General features: G+C 58.1%; 1 protein-coding gene across 2 annotated transcripts in view; it reads left to right on the forward strand.

Annotated features, from left to right (window-relative positions):
* The window catches only part of ILK (integrin linked kinase), a 38,724-nt gene extending 18,910 nt beyond the window's left edge, over positions 1 to 19,814 (forward strand). For both annotated transcript variants that reach the window (XM_073661202.1, XM_073661203.1), the window contains exons 2-13: positions 11,058 to 11,172; positions 11,247 to 11,412; positions 13,108 to 13,203; positions 13,358 to 13,454; positions 13,740 to 13,823; positions 14,110 to 14,195; positions 14,278 to 14,387; positions 14,582 to 14,709; positions 15,281 to 15,402; positions 17,767 to 17,866; positions 18,268 to 18,398; positions 18,651 to 19,814. In XM_073661202.1, coding sequence (XP_073517303.1) covers positions 11,058 to 11,172; positions 11,247 to 11,412; positions 13,108 to 13,203; positions 13,358 to 13,454; positions 13,740 to 13,823; positions 14,110 to 14,195; positions 14,278 to 14,387; positions 14,582 to 14,709; positions 15,281 to 15,402; positions 17,767 to 17,866; positions 18,268 to 18,398; positions 18,651 to 18,800 — 1,385 coding nt within the window. In that variant the 3' untranslated portion in view covers positions 18,801 to 19,814. The remainder of the gene's footprint in view (positions 1 to 11,057; positions 11,173 to 11,246; positions 11,413 to 13,107; positions 13,204 to 13,357; positions 13,455 to 13,739; positions 13,824 to 14,109; positions 14,196 to 14,277; positions 14,388 to 14,581; positions 14,710 to 15,280; positions 15,403 to 17,766; positions 17,867 to 18,267; positions 18,399 to 18,650) is intronic.
* The last annotated feature ends 622 nt before the right edge of the window (positions 19,815 to 20,436 follow it).

Consider the following 20,436-nt stretch of genomic DNA (forward strand, 5'->3'; position numbering starts at 1 on the left):
ACTTTGCCCCAGTCCTCAGCAGTCCACTCCCTGTACCTTTTGCAGAATATCAGTCGGTCCCTGATGTTTTTTCTGGAGAGAAGTGGCTTCTTTGCTGCCCTCCTTGAAACCAGCCCTTGCTCAAAGAGTCTCCGCCTCACAGTGCGTGCAGAAGCACTCACACCAGCCTGCTGCCATTCCTGAGCAAGCTCAGCACTGCTGGTAGTCCGATCCCGCAGCTGAAACAGTTTTAAGATACGGTCCTGGCGCTTGCTGGTCTTTCTTGGGCGCCCTGGAGCCTTTTTGACAACAATGGAAGCTCTCTCCTTGAAGTTCTTGATGACGCGATAGATTGTTGACTGAGGTGCAATCTTTGTAGCTGCGATACTCTTCCCTGTTAGGCCATTTTTGTGCAGTGCAATGATGGCTGCACGTGTTTCTTTAGAGATAACCATGGTTAACTGAAGAGAAACAATGATACCAAGAACCAGCCTCCTTTTAAAGTGTCCAGTGATGTCATTCTTACTTAATCATGACTGATCGCCAGCCCTGTCCTCATCAACACCCACACCTGTGTTAATGGATCAATCACTAAAACGATGTTAGCTGCTCCTTTTAAGGCAGGACTGCAATGATGTTGAAATGTGTTTTGGGGGTTAAAGTTCATTTTCTGAGCAAATATTGACTTTGCAAGTACAGTAATTGCTGTTAAGCTGATCACTCTTTGACATTCAGGAGTATATGCAAATAGCCATTACAAAAAATGAAGCCGTAAACTTTGGAAAAATTACTATTTGTCTCATTCTCAATACTTTTGGCCATGACTGTATAGTGTGTCCAAGTAATAGTTAAAAAAAAAAACCATTATACTCACCTTCTGATGGTCCCCGGTCTGTCCGGTGTCTTGGGCGGCTCGCTGTGGTGTAAAAGGACCTTCCATGATGTCATGTGACAGGTCACGCGACCGCTGACGTCGGCGGTCGCGTGACCTGTCACATGGCTAAATGATGTCATGGAAGGTCCTTTACACAATCGCGATCCACCGGGGAGCGAGGACGCACCGTACAGGAGACCGGGGGCCATCAGAAGGTGAGTATAATGTATATTTTTTATTTTATTCTTTTTTTACAGGTTCTATGGTACCCGGGTCCAGAGGAGAGTCTCCTGTCCTCCACACCCGGGTACCATCCGCACATTGAATCGCAGAATATCCGCATGTGCACATGTAGTCATGCGGATATTAAGCGATTCAATGTAAGTCAATGGCGGCAATTACGCCGCGTGTCCGCAAAATTAATGGACGTGCTGCGGATTTTTCTGCAATGATAATCCGCAGCGGAAATTTCCACAGCATGTGCACAGCACATGCAGATTACCATTGGGGACCATGGGGCGCGTATTACCAAGCGGTTTTTAAGTGTTTTCGCTGCGGAAATTCCACAGCAAAAACGCTTGAAAAATATATAGTGTGCACACAGCCTTAAGAGGAATTTCAGCTTTCCGTATAACAACGACCCTAAAGAACCTCCAAGAGAGCGACTTATCCAGAAGGTGAAAGTTCTGGTATGCCCGAGCCCAGATCTGAACCCAAGGGACAACCTGTGGTGACCTGAAGAGGGTGCTGTACACTGGAGATGCCCCCGCAATCTGACAGATGAGGAGCTTCTGCAAGGAGGAGCCGGCAAAGACCGCCAATTCTAGATGCTCCACGCTGATAGACCCCGACCCTAAAACACCATGTCAGAAATGGTGTAAGTGTAGGGGTGTGCAGATTTATGCAACCACATTATTTTTTTTTCTGCTTTAGGCTATGCTCCCACGATGAGTTTTTAGTGAGTTTTATGCTGTGTATTTTAGAAAAAAAGCGAGTAACCTATTTTTACATAATGGGTACAAAAAATCTGCAACACAAAAAGCTCATCATGGGAACGTGGCCCTATATGCTCACCCAAAGATTTTATTTTCCTCTGTGGATTTGTACAGATAATGTTGACCTTAAAGGTGGGGGGACCCTGAGGATGAGCGCAGATGAGGGGGCAATGGCCGTACCGGTCACTGATTGTACCGGCCTCTTCTCAGCTAATGATGGGGGACCCTGAGGATGAGTGCAGATGAGGGGGCAATGGCCGTACCGGTCACTGATTGTACCGGCCTCTTCTCAGCTAATGATGGGGGGGACCCTGAGGATGAGTGCAGATGAGGGGACAATGGCCGTACCGGTCACTGATTGTACCGGCATCTTCTCAGCTAGTGAAGGGGGGACCCTGAGGGTGAGCGCAGATGAGGGACAATGGCCGTACCTGTCACTGATTGTACCGGCCTCTTCTCAGCTAGTGATGGGGACCCTGAGGGTGAGCGCAGATGAGGGGACAATGGCCGTACCGGTCACTGATTGTACTGGCCTCTTCTCAGCTAATGATGGGGGGGACCCTGAGGATGAGTGCAGATGAGGGGACAATGGCCGTACCGGTCACTGATTGTACCGGCATCTTCTCAGCTAGTGATGGGGACCCTGAGGATGAGCACAGATGAGGGACAATGGCCGTACCGGTCACTGATTGTACCGGCCTCTTCTCAGCTAGTGATGGGGACCCTGAGGGTGAGCGCAGATGAGGGGGCAATGGCCGTACCTGTCACGGATTGTACTGGCCTCTTCTCAGCTAGTGATGGGGGACCCTGAGGATGAGCGCAGATGAGGGGGCAATGGACGTACCGGTCACTGATTGTACCGGCCTCTTCTCAGCTAGTGATGGGGACCCTGAGGGTGAGCGCAGATGAGGGGGCAATGGCCGTACCTGTCACGGATTGTACTGGCCTCTTCTCAGCTAGTGATGGGGGACCCTGAGGATGAGCGCAGATGAGGGGGCAATGGCCGTACCAGTCACTGATTGTACCGGCATCTTCTCAGCTAGTGATGGGGGGACCCTGAGGATGAGCACAGATGAGGGGACAATGGCCAGTACCTGTCACTGATTGTACTGGCCTCTTAGCTAGTGATGGGGGGACCCTGAGGATGAGCACAGATGAGGGGACAATGGCCGTACCGGTCACTGATTGTACTGGCCTCTTCTCAGCTAGTGATGGGGGACCCTGAGGATGAGCACAGATGAGGGGGCAATGGCCGTACTGGTCACTGATTGTACCGGCCTCTTCTCAGCTAGTGATGGGGGACCCTGAGGATGAGCACAGATGAGGGGGCAATGGCCGTACCGGTCACTGATTGTACCGGCCTCTTCTCAGCTAGTGATGGGGACCCAGAGGATGAGCACAGATGAGGGACAATGGCCGTACCGGTCACTGATTGTACCGGCCACTTCTCAGCTAGTGATGGGGACCCAGAGGATGAGCGCAGATGAGGGGACAATGGCCGTACCTGTCACTGATTGTACCGGCATCTTCTCAGCTAGTGATGGGGGACCCTGAGGATGAGCACAGATGAGGGGGCAATGGCCGTACCTGTCACTGATTGTACCGGCATCTTCTCAGCTAGTGAAGGGGGGACCCTGAGGATGAGCGCAGATGAGGGGACAATGGCCGTACCTGTCACTGATTGTACCGGCATCTTCTCAGCTAGTGATGGGGACCCTGAGGATGAGCACAGATGAGGGACAATGGCCGTACCGGTCACTGATTGTACCGGCCACTTCTCAGCTAGTGATGGGGACCCAGAGGATGAGCGCAGATGAGGGGACAATGGCCGTACCTGTCACTGATTGTACTGGCCTCTTCTCAGCTAGTGATGGGGACCCAGAGGATGAGCACAGATGAGGGGACAATGGCCGTACCTGTCACTGATTGTACCGGCATCTTCTCAGCTAGTGATGGGGACCCAGAGGATGAGCGCAGATGAGGGGGCAATGGCCGTACTGGTCACTGATTGTACCGGCATCTTCTCAGCTAGTGATGGTGGACCCTGAGGATGAGCGCAGATGAGGGGACAATGGCCGTACTGGTCACTGATTGTACTGGCCTCTTCTCAGCTAGTGATGGGGAGACCCTGAGGATGAGTGCAGATGAGGGGACAATGGCCGTACCTGTCACTGATTGTACTGGCCTCTTCTCAGCTAGTGATGGGGAGACCCTGAGGATGAGTGCAGATGAGGGGACAATGGCCGTACCTGTCACTGATTGTACTGGCCTCTTCTCAGCTAGTGATGGGGACCCAGAGGATGAGCACAGATGAGGGGACAATGGCCGTACCGGTCACTGATTGTACCGGCATCTTCTCAGCTAGTCATTGGGGACCCAGAGGATGAGCGCAGATGAGGGGACAATGGCCGTACCTGTCACTGATTGTACTGGCCTCTTAACTAGTGATGGGGGGACCCTGAGGATGAGCGCAGATGAGGGGACAATGGCCGTACCTGTCACTGATTGTACTGGCCTCTTCTCAGCTAGTGATGGGGGGACCCTGAGGATGAGCGCAGATGAGGGGGCAATGGCCGTACCTGTCACTGATTGTACCGGCATCTTCTCAGCTAGTGATGGGGGACCCTGAGGATGAGTGCAGATGAGGGGGCAATGGCCGTACCCGTCACTGATTGTACCGGCATCTTCTCAGCTAGTGATGGGGGACCCTGAGGATGAGCGCAGATGAGGGGGCAATGGCTGTACCGGTCACTGATTGTACTGGCCTCTTCTCAGCTAGTGATGGGGGACCCTGAGGATGAGCGCAGATGAGGGGGCAATAGCCGTACCTGTCACTGATTGTACCGGCATATTCTCAGCTAGTGATGGGGACCCTGAGGATGAGGGGGCAATGGCCGTACCTGTCACTGATTGTACCGGCATCTTCTCAGCTAGTGATGGGGGACCCTGAGGATGAGCGCAGATGAGGGGGCAATGGCCGTACCTGTCACTGATTGTACCGGCATCTTCTCAGCTAGTGATGGGGGACCCTGAGGATGAGCGCAGATGAGGGGGCAATGGCCGTACCTGTCACTGATTGTACCGGCATCTTCTCAGCTAGTGATGGGGGACCCTGAGGGTGAGCGCAGATGAGGGGGCAATGGCCGTACCGGTCACTGATTGTACCGGCCTCTTCTCAGCTAGTGATGGGGGACCCTGAGGATGAGCGCAGATGAGGGGGCAATAGCCGTACTTGTCACTGATTGTACCGGCATATTCTCAGCTAGTGATGGGGGACCCTGAGGATGAGGGGGCAATGGCCGTACCTGTCACTGATTGTACCGGCATCTTCTCAGCTAGTGATGGGGAGACCCTGAGGATGAGGGGGCAATGGCCGTACCTGTCACTGATTGTACCGGCCTCTTCTCAGCTAGTGATGGGGGACCCTGAGGATGAGCACAGATGAAGGGGCAATGGCTGTACCGGTCACTGATTGTACCGGCCTCTTCTCAGCTAGTGATGGGGGACCCTGAGGACGAGTGCAGATGAGGGGGCAATGGCTTTACCTGTCACTGATTGTACCGGCATCTTCTCAGCTAGTGATGGGGACCCTGAGGATGAGCGCAGATGAGGGGGCAATGGCCGTACCGGTCACTGATTGTACCGGCCTCTTCTCAGCTAGTGATGGGGGACCCTGAGGATGAGCGCAGATGAGGGGGCAATGGCCGTACCTGTCACTGATTGTACCGGCCTCTTCTCAGCTAGTGATGGGGACCCAGAGGATGAGCACAGATGAGGGGGCAATGGCCGTACCTGTCACTGATTGTACCGGCATCTTCTCAGCTAGTGATGGGGGACCCTGAGGATGAGCGCAGATGACGGGACAATGGCCGTACCCGTCACTGATTGTACTGGCCTCTTCTCAGCTAGTGATGGGGGACCCTGAGGATGAGCGCAGATGAGGGGACAATGGCCGTACTGGTCACTGATTGTACTGGCCTCTTCTCAGCTAGTGATGGGGGGACCCTGAGGATGAGGGGGCAATGGCCGTACCTGTGACTGATTGTACCGGCATCTTCTCAGCTAGTGATGGGGGACCCTGAGGATGAGCACAGATGAGGGGGCAATGGCCGTACCGGTCACTGATTGTACCGGCATCTTCTCAGCTAGTGATGGGGGACCCTGAGGATGAGCGCAGATGAGGGGACAATGGCCGTACCGGTCACTGATTGTACTGGCCTCTTCTCAGCTAGTGATGGGGGGACCCGGAGGATGAGGGGGCAATGGCCGTACCTGTGACTGATTGTACCGGCATCTTCTCAGCTAGTGATGGGGACCCAGAGGATGAGCACAGATGAGGGGACAATGGCCGTACCTGTCACTGATTGTACCGGCATCTTCTCAGCTAGTGATGGGGACCCAGAGGATGAGCACAGATGAGGGGACAATGGCCGTACCTGTCACTGATTGTACTGGCCTCTTCTCAGCTAGTGATGGGGACCCAGAGGATGAGCACAGATGAGGGGACAATGGCCGTACCTGTCACTGATTGTACTGGCCTCTTCTCAGCTAGTGATGGGGAGACCCTGAGGATGAGTGCAGATGAGGGGACAATGGCCGTACCGGTCACTGATTGTACTGGCCTCTTCTCAGCTAGTCATTGGGGACCCAGACGATGAGCGCAGATGAGGGGACAATGGCCGTACCTGTCACTGATTGTACTGGCCTCTTCTCAGCTAGTGATGGGGAGACCCTGAGGATGAGTGCAGATGAGGGGACAATGGCCGTACCGGTCACTGATTGTACTGGCCTCTTCTCAGCTAGTCATTGGGGACCCAGAGGATGAGTGCAGATGAGGGGGCAATGGCCGTACCTGTCACTGATTGTACTGGCCTCTTCTCAGCTAGTGATGGGGACCCAGAGGATGAGCGCAGATGAGGGGGCAATGGCCGTACCTGTCACTGATTGTACCGGCCTCTTCTCAGCTAGTGATGGGGGGACCCTGAGGATGAGCGCAGATGAGGGGACAATGGCCGTACCGGTCACTGATTGTACCGGCCTCTTCTCAGCTAGTGATGGGGGACCCTGAGGATGAGCGCAGATGAGGGGACAATGGCCGTACCTGTCACTGATTGTACTGGCCTCTTCTCAGCTAGTGATGGGGACCCAGAGGATGAGCGCAGATGAGGGGGCAATGGCCGTACCGGTCACTGATTGTACCGGCATCTTCTCAGCTAGTCATTGGGGACCCAGAGGATGAGCGCAGATGAGGGGACAATGGCCGTACCTGTCACTGATTGTACTGGCCTCTTAACTAGTGATGGGGGGACCCTGAGGATGAGCGCAGATGAGGGGGCAATGGCCGTACCTGTCACTGATTGTACCGGCATCTTCTCAGCTAGTGATGGGGGACCCTGAGGATGAGTGCAGATGAGGGGGCAATGGCCGTACCCGTCACTGATTGTACCGGCATCTTCTCAGCTAGTGATGGGGGACCCTGAGGATGAGCGCAGATGAGGGGGCAATGGCTGTACCGGTCACTGATTGTACTGGCCTCTTCTCAGCTAGTGATGGGGGGACCCTGAGGATGAGCGCAGATGAGGGGGCAATGGCCGTACCGGTCACTGATTGTACCGGCCTCTTCTCTGCTAGTGATGGGGGACCCTGAGGATGAGCGCAGATGAGGGGGCAATAGCCGTACCTGTCACTGATTGTACCGGCATATTCTCAGCTAGTGATGGGGGACCCTGAGTATGAGTGCAGATGAGGGGGCAATGGCCGTACCCGTCACTGATTGTACCGGCATCTTCTCAGCTAGTGATGGGGGACCCTGAGGATGAGCGCAGATGAGGGGGCAATGGCTGTACCGGTCACTGATTGTACTGGCCTCTTCTCAGCTAGTGATGGGGGGACCCTGAGGATGAGCGCAGATGAGGGGGCAATGGCCGTACCGGTCACTGATTGTACCGGCCTCTTCTCTGCTAGTGATGGGGGACCCTGAGGATGAGCGCAGATGAGGGGGCAATAGCCGTACCTGTCACTGATTGTACCGGCATATTCTCAGCTAGTGATGGGGGACCCTGAGGATGAGTGCAGATGAGGGGGCAATGGCCGTACCTGTCACTGATTGTACCGGCATCTTCTCAGCTAGTGATGGGGGACCCTGAGGATGAGCGCAGATGAGGGGGCATTGGCCGTACCGGTCACTGATTGTACCGGCCTCTTCTCAGCTAGTGATGGGGGACCCTGAGGATGAGCGCAGATGAGGGGGCAATAGCCGTACCTGTCACTGATTGTACCGGCATATTCTCTGCTAGTGATGGGGGACCCTGAGGATGAGGGGGCAATGGCCGTACCTGTCACTGATTGTACCGGCATCTTCTCAGCTAGTGATGGGGAGACCCTGAGGATGAGGGGGCAATGGCCGTACCTGTCACTGATTGTACCGGCATCTTCTCAGCTAGTGATGGGGAGACCCTGAGGATGAGTGCAGATGAGGGGACAATGACCGTACCTGTCACTGATTGTACCGGCCTCTTCTCAGCTAGTGATGGGGACCCTGAGGATGAGCACAGATGAGGGGGCAATGGCCGTACCTGTCACTGATTGTACCGGCCTCTTCTCAGCTAGTGATGGGGGACCCTGAGGACGAGTGCAGATGAGGGGGCAATGGCTTTACCTGTCACTGATTGTACCGGCATCTTCTCAGCTAGTGATGGGGGACCCTGAGGATGAGCGCAGATGAGGGGGCAATGGCTTTACCTGTCAATGATTGTACCGTCATCTTCTCAGCTAGTGATGGGGGACCCTGAGGATGAGCGCAGATGAGGGGGCAATGGCCATACCTGTCACTGATTGTACCGGCCTCTTCTCAGCTAGTGATGGGGGACCCTGAGGATGAGCGCAGATGAGGGGACAATGGCCGTACCGGTCACTGATTGTACTGGCCTCTTCTCAGCTAGTGATGGGGAGACCCTGAGGATGATGGGACAATGGCCGTACCGGTCACTGATTGTACCGGCCTCTTCTCAGCTAGTGATGGGGGACCCTGAGGATGAGCGCAGATGAGGGGACAATGGCCGTACCGGTCACTGATTGTACTGGCCTCTTCTCAGCTAGTGATGGGGGGACCCTGAGGATGAGGGGGCAATGGCCGTACCTGTGACTGATTGTACCGGCATCTTCTCAGCTAGTGATGGGGGGACCCTGAGGATGAGCGCAGATGACGGGACAATGGCCGTACCTGTCACTGATTGTACCGGCCTCTTCTCAGCTAGTGATGGGGACCCTGAGGATGAGCGCAGATAAGGGGACAATGGCCGTACCGGTCACTGATTGTACCGGCCTCTTCTCAGCTAGTGATGGGGACCCTGAGGATGAGCGCAGATGACGGGACAATGGCTGTACCTGTCATTGATTGTACCGGCCTCTTCTCAGCTAGTGATGGGGGGACCCAGAGGATGAGCGCAGATGAGGGGGCAATGGCCGTACCTGTCACTGATTGTACCGGCATCTTCTCAGCTAGTGATGGGGGACCCAGAGGATGAGTGCAGATGAGGGGACATTGGCCATACCGGTCACTGATTGTACCGGCCTCTTCTCAGCTAGTGATGGGGGGGCCCTGAGGATGAGCGCAGATGAGGGGACAATGGCCGTACCGGTCACTGATTGTACTGGCCTCTTCTCAGCTAGTGGTGGGGGGACCCTGAGGATGAGCGCAGATGAGGGGGCAATGGCCGTACCGGTCACTGATTGTACTGGCCTCTTCTCAGCTAGTGGTGGGGGGACCCTGAGGATGAGCGCAGATGAGGGGGCAATGGCCGTACCTGTCACTGATTGTACCGGCATCTTCTCAGCTAGTGATGGGGGGACCCTGAGGATGAGCGCAGATGAGGGGACAATGGCCGTACCTGTCACTGATTGTACCGGCATCTTCTCAGCTAGTGATGGGGGGACCCTGAGGATGAGCGCAGATGAGGGGGCAATGGCCGTACCGGTCACTGATTGTACCGGCATCTTCTCAGCTAGTGATGGGGGGGGCCCTGAGGATGAGCGCAGATGAGGGGACAATGGCCGTACCGGTCATGGATTGTACCGGCATCTTCTCAGCTAGTGATGGGGGGGGGGGCCCTGAGGATGAGCGCAGATGAGGGGGCAATGGCCGTACCTGTCACTGATTGTACCGGCATCTTCTCAGCTAGTGATGGGGGGACCCAGAGGATGAGCTCAGATGAGGGGGCAATGGCCGTACCGGTCACTGATTGTACTGGCATCTTCTCAGCTAGTTATGGGGGGGCCCTGAGGATGAGCGCAGCTGAGGGGACAATGGCCGTACCGGTCACTGATTGTACCGGCCTCTTCTCAGCTAGTGATGGGGGGACCCTGAGGATGAGCGCAGATGAGGGGGCAATGGCCGTACCTGTCACTGATTGTACCGGCATCTTCTCAGCTAGTGATGGGGGACACTGAGGGTGAGCGCAGATGAGGGGGCAATGGCCGTACCTGTCACTGATTGTACCGGCATCTTCTCAGCTAGTGATGGGGGACCCTGAGGATGAGGGGACAATGGCCGTACCGGTCACTGATTGTACCGGCCTCTTCTCAGCTAGTGATGGGGGGACCCTGAGGATGAGCGCAGATGAGGGGACAATGGCCGTACCTGTCACTGATTGTACCGGCATCTTCTCAGCTAGTGATGGGGGGACCCTGAGGGTGAGCGCAGATGAGGGGGCAATGGCCGTACCGGTCACTGATTGTACCGGCCTCTTCTCAGCTAGTGATGGGGGACCCTGTGGATGAGCTCAGATGAGGGGGCAATGGCCGTACCCGTCATTGATTGTACTGGCATCTTCTCTGCTAGTGATGGGGGGACCCTGAGGATGAGCGCAGATGAGGGGGCAATGGCCGTACCGGTCACTGATTGTATCGGCATCTTCCCAGCTGACCCTTCTCGGGTCGGCGGCTGCCGGTTTTGGAGGTTAGATGTGATCGCTGATGTAAGGGGAAGTTCTTCCTTGCAATCATCTGCAGAAATGCAGATCCGTCTGTGACTAGAGTGCTAGCTCTTGGGCTCGGCCAACCTCTCGGCTGTAGGTCTGTCTGCGCTTGTGGTGCCGATATGTGTTAGAGCGGGTGGCGTCGGCACAGATCACTGTACAGGAAAGTGATGATTGTGGGGATGATATGACTCCATAGTCCGAGCCGCTCATGGCTGCCGCTGTTCCTTACAGGAGCGGGACGCGTGACTGCCCTCATCATGGACGACATATTCACACAGTGTCGAGAAGGGAACGCGGTGGCTGTGCGACTGTGGCTGGACAACACTGAGAATGACCTGAACCAGGGGTAAGTGGTCACATCCGGCTGTCCCACCTTCCGGCATGTGCTGTCTGCATTCGCTCAGTGTCCATGTTTTCCAGCGATGATCATGGCTTCAGCCCCCTGCACTGGGCTTGTCGTGAAGGCCGCAGTAACATCGTGGACATGCTGATAATGAGGGGCGCCCGAATCAACGTGATGAACCGGGGCGACGACACTCCACTGCACCTGGCGGCCAGCCACGGCCACCGCGACATAGTCCAGAAGGTGACGGCTGTGATACTAGGGGGTGAATGTGCGGGGGTGGTAATGCTGGGGGTGAATGGGTGTGGGGATGCCGGGGGGGAGGGTGAATGTGCGGGGGTGGTAATGCTGGGGGTGAATGGGTGTGGGGACGCCGGGGGGAGGGTCAATGTGCGGGGGTGGTAATGCTGGGGGTGAATGGGTGTGGGGACGCCGGGGGGAGGGTGAATGTGCGGGGGTGGTAATGCTGGGGGTGAATGGGTGTGGGGACGCCGGGGGGAGGGTCAATGTGCGGGGGTGGTAATGCTGGGGGTGAATGGGTGTGGGCACTCCGGGGGTGGTAATGCTGGGGGTGAATGGGGGAGAGTGAATGTGCGAGGGTGGTAATGCTGGGGGTGAATGGGGGAGGGTGAATGTGCGGGGGTGGTAATGCTGGGGGTGAATGGGTGTGGGGACGCCGGGGGGAGGGTAAATGTGCGGGGGTGGTAATGCTGGGGTTGAATGGGTGTGGGGACGCCAGGGGGAGGGTGAATGTGCGGGGGTGGTAATGCTGGGGTTGAATGGGTGTGGGGACGCCGGGGGGAGGGTGAATGTGCGGGGGTGGTAATGCTGGGGTTGAATGGGTGTGGGGACGCCGGGGGGAGGGTGAATGTGCGGGGGTGGTAATTCTGGGGGTGAATGGGTGTGGGGACGCTGGGGGGAGGGTGAATGTGCGGGGGTGGTAATGCTGGGGGTGAATGGGGGAGGGTGAATGTGCGGGGGTGGTAATGCTGGGGGTGAATGGGTGTGGGGACGCCGGGGGGAGGGTGAATGTGCGGGGGTGGTAATGCTGGGGGTGAATGGGTGTGGGGACGCCGGGGGGAGGGTGAATGTGCGGGGGTGGTAATGCTGGGGGTGAATGGGTGTGGGGACGCCGGGGGGAGGGTGAATGTGCGGGGGTGGTAATGCTGGGGGTGAATGGGTGTGGGGATGCCGGGGGGAGGGTGAATGTTCGGGGGTGGTAATGCTGGGGGTGAATGGGTGTGGGGACGCCGGGAGGGGAGGGTGAATGGCTGTGGGGACGCCGAGGGGGCCGAATGGGGTGGTAATGCTGGGGGTGAATGGGTGTGGGGACGCCGGGGGGTGAATGGGGTGGTAATGCTGGGGATGATTGGGTGTGGGGGCGGTGATGGGGGGTGAATGGGGTGGTAATGCTGGGGATGATTGGGTGTGGGGGCGGTGATGGGGGGTGAATGGGGTGGTAATACTGAGGGTGAATGGGTGTGGGGACGCCGGGGGGGGGGGGAAGGGGGATGGGGTGGTAATGCTGGGGGTGAATGGGTGTGGGGACGCCGGGGGGGGGGGGGGGATGGCGTGAATGTGCGGGGGTGGTAATACTGGGGGTGAATAGGTGTGGGGACGCCGGGGGGGGGGGGGGATGGGTGTGGGGACGGCGATGCCGGGGGGGAGGGTGAATGAGTGGACGTAAGGGGGTGGTGATGCTGGGGAGTGAATGGGCACTAGGGGATGTGTGATATGGGGGATGTGGGTGTTGGGGTGTTATAAGCGGAGCCCTGCTAGTGTCTGGGGGTCTTCACACTTGGGTTGGATCATGCCGGCTGGGGCAATGACTAGTCCTGGGCTGTACCTGTCGCTGTGGATGTGCAGGTGTTTGGTGTCCCCTGCAGGACGGTGCTATCTACCGCTGTTCTCAGGTGACCGGTGTCTTCTCTCCTCCAGCTCATCCAGTATAAGGCTGATGCCAATGCAGTGAATGAGCACGGGAACGCCCCGCTGCACTACGCCTGCTTCTGGGGTCAAGACGACGTGGCGGAGGTAAACTCTGGGCCCAGCTCCACCTCATCCTCTAAGTCTCGGGTCACTGTCTGTGTTCCCCCCACCTTCCTCTGGCTGTCGGTGACCCCCTCCCCCCCCCACCTTCCCCTGGCTGTCGGTGACCCCACATCTTTCTGTTTCTTTTTGTTTCCAGGACCTGGTGAATAATTCTGCACTGATTTACATCTGTAACAAGTATGGGGAGACTCCGCTGGACAAGGGAAAGCCGCACCTCCGCGAGCTGCTGCGGGGTGAGTGACGTTTGGTGTGTGGAATAACCGTGTGATGGTGGTTTGGAGCGCGCTGCTCGGGTGGCGATGGCTGTACGCTTGGAGCGGGCGCGCTGCTCGGGTGGCGATGGCTGTACGCTTGGAGCGGGCGCGCTGCTCGGGTGGCCATGGCTGTACGCTTGGAGCGGGCGCGCTGCTCGGGTGGCGATGGCTGTACGCTTGGAGCGGGCGCGCTGCTCGGGTGACTGCGCGTCTAATACAGTACATGTCGTATGAGTGTGATAACTTGTACGTTTACCCCCATAGATCGGGCAGAGAAGATGGGGCAGAGTATGAGTAGAATCCCCTACAAGGACTCATTCTGGAAAGGAACCACCAGAACTCGACCACGTGAGGATCCTTCCCTTTCTGGCCTCTGCGCTCCCTCTGTAACCTCTGTACTCTGCTGCTCCCTCCACACAGTCCCATGCCCCTACCCATTCCTGCTGACCAGCCTGACCGGTGCGCTGCCGCCTGGGTTATGTCGGTGCCCCTCCTCCATGCCAGTCTCTGCAGCCCGTGGCTGGTCTGCATTGGGGCCACGCTGCCTCTCTCTGCTCTTTGGTTTTCTGTCCTGGCGATGGCTCCTTCAGGGGGTGTCTGGGCCGCACTTCACCTCTCTCCATCTTGTCTGCAGGGAATGGTACTCTGAATAAACAGGCCGGGATCGACTACAAGCAGCTGATGCTCAGCCACAAGCTGAACGACAACCACTCCGGAGAGGTGAGTGCTGATGAGGCCGCCCTGGTCTCACCGTAGGAAGATGGCGGAGGTGATCATGATGGTGACCTTATCATTCCTATAGCTATGGAAAGGGCGCTGGCAGGGCAACGACATAATCATCAAGGTCCTAAAGATCCGGGACTGGAGCACCAGGAAGAGCCGAGACTTCAATGAGGAGTATCCCAAACTGAGGTAAGTTCCGGCTGAGGGGCCGCGTCGCTGGGCTGAGGGGCCGCGTCGCTGGGCTGAGGGGCCGCGTCGCTGGGCTGAGGGGCCGCGTCGCTGGGCTGAGGGGCCGCGGTACTCTGTTGCACTGTGAGTTGTTGGCTCCACCCACACTTGTGTTATGATGACATCATGGGTCACATGTACCTGCTCTCCTCTAGGATATTTTCCCATCCCAATGTTCTTCCCGTCTTGGGCGCCTGTCAGTCACCGCCGGCCCCACACCCTGTACTCATCACCCACTGGATGCCGTACGGATCCCTGTACAACGTCCTGCATGAAGGAACCAGTGAGTATCGGGGCATCGCAATATGGGACAGAGGTGGCATTGGCAATGGTAGGTAGTGTAGTTTCTGGGCAGACTGTTATGAGGCAGCGGTGGGGGATGTAACGAGATCTCTGGGCAGTGGGGGTGTGGGTGTGGATGTAATGTGGCCTCTGGGCAGCGGGTGGGAGGGGGGAGTGGATGTAATGTGACCTGTGGGGGAGGGTAATGTGATCCCTGGGCAGAGGGGGGTGGAGTGGGGAGGGTAATGTGATCTCTGGGCAGAGGGTGTGGAGTGGGGAGGGTAATGTGATCTCTGGGCAGAGGGTGTGGAGTGGGGAGGGTAATGTGATCTCTGGGCAGAGGGTGGAGTGGGGAGGGTAATGTGATCTCTGGGCAGAGGGGGGAGGGTAATGTGATCTCTGGGCAGAGGGGGGAGGGTAATGTGATCTCTGGGCAGAGGGGGTGGAGTGGGGAGGGTAATGTGATCCCTGGGCAGAGGGGGGAGGGTAATGTGATCTCTAGGCAGAGGGGGATGTTGGCAGCAGGTCGTCAGTCTTGTAGTTTTTCTTATGGTCTCATCCTTTGACCACAGATCTGGTCGTGGATCAGTGCCAGGCGGTGAAGTTTGCCCTCGACATCGCCCGTGGCATGGCCTTCCTCCACACATTGGAGCCGCTTATTCCTCGCCATTATTTGAACAGTCGCAGTATTATGGTGAGTGCCAGGCTCTTGGTAGTCAGCAGATCGCCTCCATCTTGTCTTGTGTTATTGTCAAGACGTGAAACTAAATACAGACCTTCAGAGATTGTGTGATTACAGGGATCCCCAATGTCCACACCCGCAGGATCCAGGAGACTAATGTGGATCGGGCTGCACAGACTGCCATGACAGAAGCCAGAAAGAGACATGTTGCCATTTTTGGTGGTAGTGCAGTGACTCTCCCTGCGGGGGGGGGGGTGGTGGTGTCTCCCCTGCGGCAGCGGCTCTCCCTGCGGGGGGAGGTGAGGAGGTGTTGTCTCACCGGCGGCAGCGGCTCTCCCTGCGGGGGGAGGTGGTGCTGTCTCCCCTGCGGCAGCGGCTCTCCCTGCCTGGGGGAGGTGAGGAGGTGTTGTCTCCCCGGCGGCAGTGGCTCTCCCTGCGGGGCGAGGTGTCGTATCCTCCCCGGCGGCAGCGGCTCTCCCTGCCGGGGGGAGGTGAGGAGGTGGTGTCTCCCCTGCGGCAGCGGCTCTCCCTGCAGGAGGAGGTGGTGGTGTCTCCCCTGCGGCAGCGGCTCTCCCTGCGGGGGGAGGTGGTGGTGTCTCCCCTGCGGCAGCGGCTCTCCCTGCAGGAGGAGGTGTTGAGGTGTTGTCTCCCCGGCGGCAGCGGCTCTCCCTGCGGGGGGAGGTGGTGGTGTCTCCCCTGCGGCAGCGGCTCTCCCTGCAGGAGGAGGTGTTGAGGTGTTGTCTCCCCGGCGGCAGCGGCTCTCCCTGCGGGGGGAGGTGGTGCTGTCTCCCCGGCAGCAGCGGCTCTCCCTGCGGGGGGAGGTGGTGGTGTCTCCCCTGCGGCAGCGGCTCTCCCTGCAGGAGGAGGTGTTGAGGTGTTGTCTCCCCGGCGGCTCTCCCTGCAGGAGGAGGTGTCGTATCCTCCCCGGCGGCAGCGGCTCTCCCTGCGGAGGGAGGAGGTGTTGTCTCCCCGGCAGCAGCAGCTCTCCCTGCGGAGGGAGGTGGTGTTGTCTCCCCGGTGGCAGCGGCTCTCCCTGCGAGGGGAGGTGAGGAGGTGTTGTCTCCCCGGCGGCAGCGGCTCTCCCTGCGGGGGGAGGTGGTGTTGTCTCCCCTGCGGCAGCGGCTCTCCCTGCGGAGGGAGGTGGTGTTGTCTCCCCGGCGGCAGCGGCTCTCCCTGCGGAGGGAGGTGGTGGTGTCTCCCCTGCGGCAGCGGCTCTCCCTGCGGAGGGAGGTGGTGGTGTCTCCCCTGCGGCAGCGGCTCTCCCTGCGGAGGGAGGTGGTGGTGTCTCCCCTGCGGCAGCGGCTCTCCCTGCGGGGGGGGAGGTGGTGGTGTCTCCCCTGCGGCAGCGGCTCTCCCTGCGGAGGGAGGTGGTGTTGTCTCCCCTGTGGCAGCGGCTCTCCCTGCGGGGGGGGAGGTGGTGTTGTCTCCCCTGCGGCAACGGCTCTCCCTGCGGGGGGGGAGGTGGTGTTGTCTCCCCTGCGGCAATGGCTCTCCCTGCGGGGGGGGGAGGTGGTGGTGTCTCCCCGGCGGCAGCGGCTCTCCCTGCGGGGGGGGGGGGGTGATGGTGTCTCCCCGGCGGCAGCGGCTCTCCCTGCGGAAGGAGGTGGTGTTGTCTCCCCTGCGGCAGCGGCTCTCCCTGCGAGGGGAGGTGAGGAGGTGTTGTCTCCCCTGCGGCAGCGGCTCTCCCTGCGGAGGGAGGTGGTGGTGTCTCCCCGGCGGCAGCGGCTCTCCCTGCGGAGGGAGGTGGTGGTGTCTCCCCTGCGGCAGCGGCTCTCCCTGTGGAGGGAGGTGGTGGTGTCTCCCCGGCGGCAGCGGATCTCCCTGCGAGGGGAGGTGAGGAGGTGTTGTCTCCCCGGCGGCAGCGGCTCTCCCTGCGAGGGGAGGTGAGGAGGTGTTGTCTCCCCGGCGGCAGCGGCTCTCCCTGCGGAGGGAGGTGGTGGTGTCTCCCCTGCGGCAGCGGCTCTCCCTGCGAGGGGAGGTGAGGAGGTGTTGTCTCCCCGGCGGCAGCGGCTCTCCCTGCGAGGGGAGGTGAGGAGGTGTTGTCTCCCCGGCGGCAGCGGCTCTCCCTGCGGAGGGAGGTGGTGGTGTCTCCCCTGCGGCAGCGGCTCTCCCTGCGGAGGGAGGTGGTGGTGTCTCCCCGGCGGCAGCGGCTCTCCCTGCGGAGGGAGGTGGTGGTGTCTCCCCGGCGGCAGCGGATCTCCCTGCGAGGGGAGGTGAGGAGGTGTTGTCTCCCCGGCGGCAGCGGCTCTCCCTGCGGAGGGAGGTGGTGGTGTCTCCCCTGCGGCAGCGGCTCTCCTTCAGGACTATGTCCTTCCTCATGATGTGTGGCTCCAGGGAAAGTCTTGACTTTTCTTCTCCATTTTCCATCCTCCACAGATTGATGAAGATATGACGGCTCGTATAAGCATGGCGGACGTGAAGCTGTCTTTCCAGTGTCCAGGACGTATGTACTGCCCAGCGTGGATTGCACCTGAAGGTAACTTGTCCTGCCCCTCGCTGTGTGGCGTCCATCATTCCCCCCAGGCCCTGTCCCCATTGCCGTCGTTTGCACCAGTGATGATGACCACCATTTAGGAGTTGTCTGCCCACCTGCTGCGTTTTTTGATCAGCCACCATCACCTCTGACCAGGATTATTCTTTGTGTCCCCCCCCCTCGTCATGTGATCAGGCACTGACCTCCTAACCTCAGCAGGGGGCATGGCAAAGGGTCCGTCCCGTCTGCGTCCTTCCCTAATGGGATTGTTTCTGGTTTAGGTGTCAGCAAACATGTAACGGGGTCCCGGAGGGATGGAGACCCTGGCTGCCCCCTGGATGAGTAACAACAATTTACTCAAATGTGAAAACTGTTCCCATTTCTGGTCTCATCTCTGTTTTCAGCCCTCCAGAAACGCCCAGAGGACATCAACCGCCGTTCGGCCGACATGTGGAGCTTCGCTGTTCTGCTGTGGGAGCTGGTGACTCGAGAGGTGCCTTTTGCAGATCTGTCAAACATGGAGATTGGGATGAAGGTAGGTGTCCGCCTCCCCCCGGCATAAAGATCCCTCCCCATGTCTGTATGTCGTAGGTCTCTCTGTGGGGTCTCTGGCCCACCATTCGCCAAAACACATCTCATTGGGTTGTATGGGGAGGATCTTCTCATCATCTCTACCCTTAAGTTGTAGGTCTTGCTGTTGGGTTCTGCGGCCCACCATTCCTCTAGGTCATGTCTCATAGGGTTGTGTGGGGAGGGTTTTCTCACAATCTCTACCCTCATGTTGTAGGTGTCTCTGGAGGGTCTACGGCCCACCATTCCTCCAGGGATCTCTCCACATATCTGCAAGCTCATGAAGATCTGTATGAATGAGGATCCAGCCAAAAGACCCAAGTTTGACATGATTGTGCCTATCTTGGAGAAGATGCAAGACAAGTAACCGCTCCATCAATGCTTCGACCCAACCCGACTATGCAAAACCACCACCTTTCACAGCGGACAGCCCTGGGCAGCATGTCCCACCCCTGCCCAACGCCTCCCATTCCCTGCTCATCAACAAGTGCCTTGTGGGATCCTGTGGCTACCACTGTATATAGTGGTGCCATGGGCCGCACTGATCGGTCATAGGAGACTGCATCCACAAAGATTGCCCCTTAGGGTCTCTTTTCCTCCTTATGGTCGTGACGCTCCGAGCAGTGGTCGTATGCCAGTATTCAGACACGCATGTGAGATCTGCAGGCCACATGTCCCGTCTGTCAGCGCGGTACATTACAGCTGTCTCTGTAGCATCTTCTCGAGTCGGACTGCAGAGTCTTCCAAATCTTCTTGTACTAAATGCTTTATTTTCAGAGGTCTTCTGTGGCTCCCAATAGGGCCCAGGGCCCAACTGTGTTGTATGTGGCCCTTTTTCTGATCAGACGGTTGATCCGCAAGGTGGCGGAGGCGTCTTCAGTGTTACCGTGGTTGTCCTCCGTGTGGAGTCCACTCTGGGTCTCCATATTGGGCCGCAGGGTCGGGCGGCTCCAGACTGGTGACAGCCGCTGGGTGTGTGAGATCCGGACGGTGTGAGGAGCCGTCTGATATTTGTAGACGGGACAGACCCGCTGTGCACCAGCTTTACTGTATGTTACAAGCGGCATGAAGCGCTGCCACCTCTGCGTGTCCTGCCGCCAGGAGCGGGGCTTTACTGTGTGCCTTGGGCAGTGTATTACAGAGCCCTCTCTTCTTTGCTCCACACCCGTGTATAACGTCTGCTCTGCCATGTATACGTGTATATATATCACCGCCTCTCACCATAACATGTATGATAACCTGCAGGTGGAGGAGGCCCGTGCGCGCAGCCTCTCCGGCCTCCACCTCCTCCTGCGCTAATGCAGGAGCAGAGAAATGTATTTTTATATATAAATTAACCATGTGCACCTTGTGATGGCCTAATAAATATTCTACAAGCTCATGCGCACCCAGCATTGTCCTCCGTGCCAACTCGCAGGACTCCTCCTGTGTCCTGTACCGCAGCCGGTGAGCTGCCGGAGTCCATGGCTTTCGAACAATGCCATATTGCGCAGCTGGATGATGGAGGGAGTAGTGGATCACAACTCCTATGTTGTGAAGACATAGGGGGCAGTACGTCCTTTCTGCTGGGGAGTTGTTACATGCCAGCGGCCTGCTAAGTCTTTCCTGCAAAACAATGGCAGCTCTGGATCCCATTTATTTATTTTCTGAGTCGCTGGAGGAGCCGCAGTCCCTCCCTTCTTAGAGTCGCTGGAGGAGCCGCAGTCCCTCCCTTCTTAGAGTCGCTGGAGGAGCCGCAGTCCCTCCCTTCTTAGAGTCGCTGGAGGAGCCGCAGTCCCTCCCTTCTTAGAGTCGCTGGAGGAGCCGCAGTCCCTCCCTTCTTAGAGTCGCTGGAGGAGCCGCAGTCCCTCCCTTCTTAGAGTCGCTGGAGGAGCCGCAGTCCCTCCCTTCTTAGAGTCGCTGGAGGAGCCGCAGTCCCTCCCTTCTTAGAGTCGCTGGAGGAGCCGCAGTCCCTCCCTTCTTAGAGTCGCTGGAGGAGCCGCAGTCCCTCCCTTCTTAGAGTC

Source organism: Phyllobates terribilis, unplaced genomic scaffold (assembly GCF_046119375.1).
Source record: "Phyllobates terribilis strain yellow unplaced genomic scaffold, ASM4611937v1 Scaffold_2__4_contigs__length_985480577, whole genome shotgun sequence".
Taxonomy (NCBI): Eukaryota; Metazoa; Chordata; class Amphibia; order Anura; family Dendrobatidae; genus Phyllobates; species Phyllobates terribilis.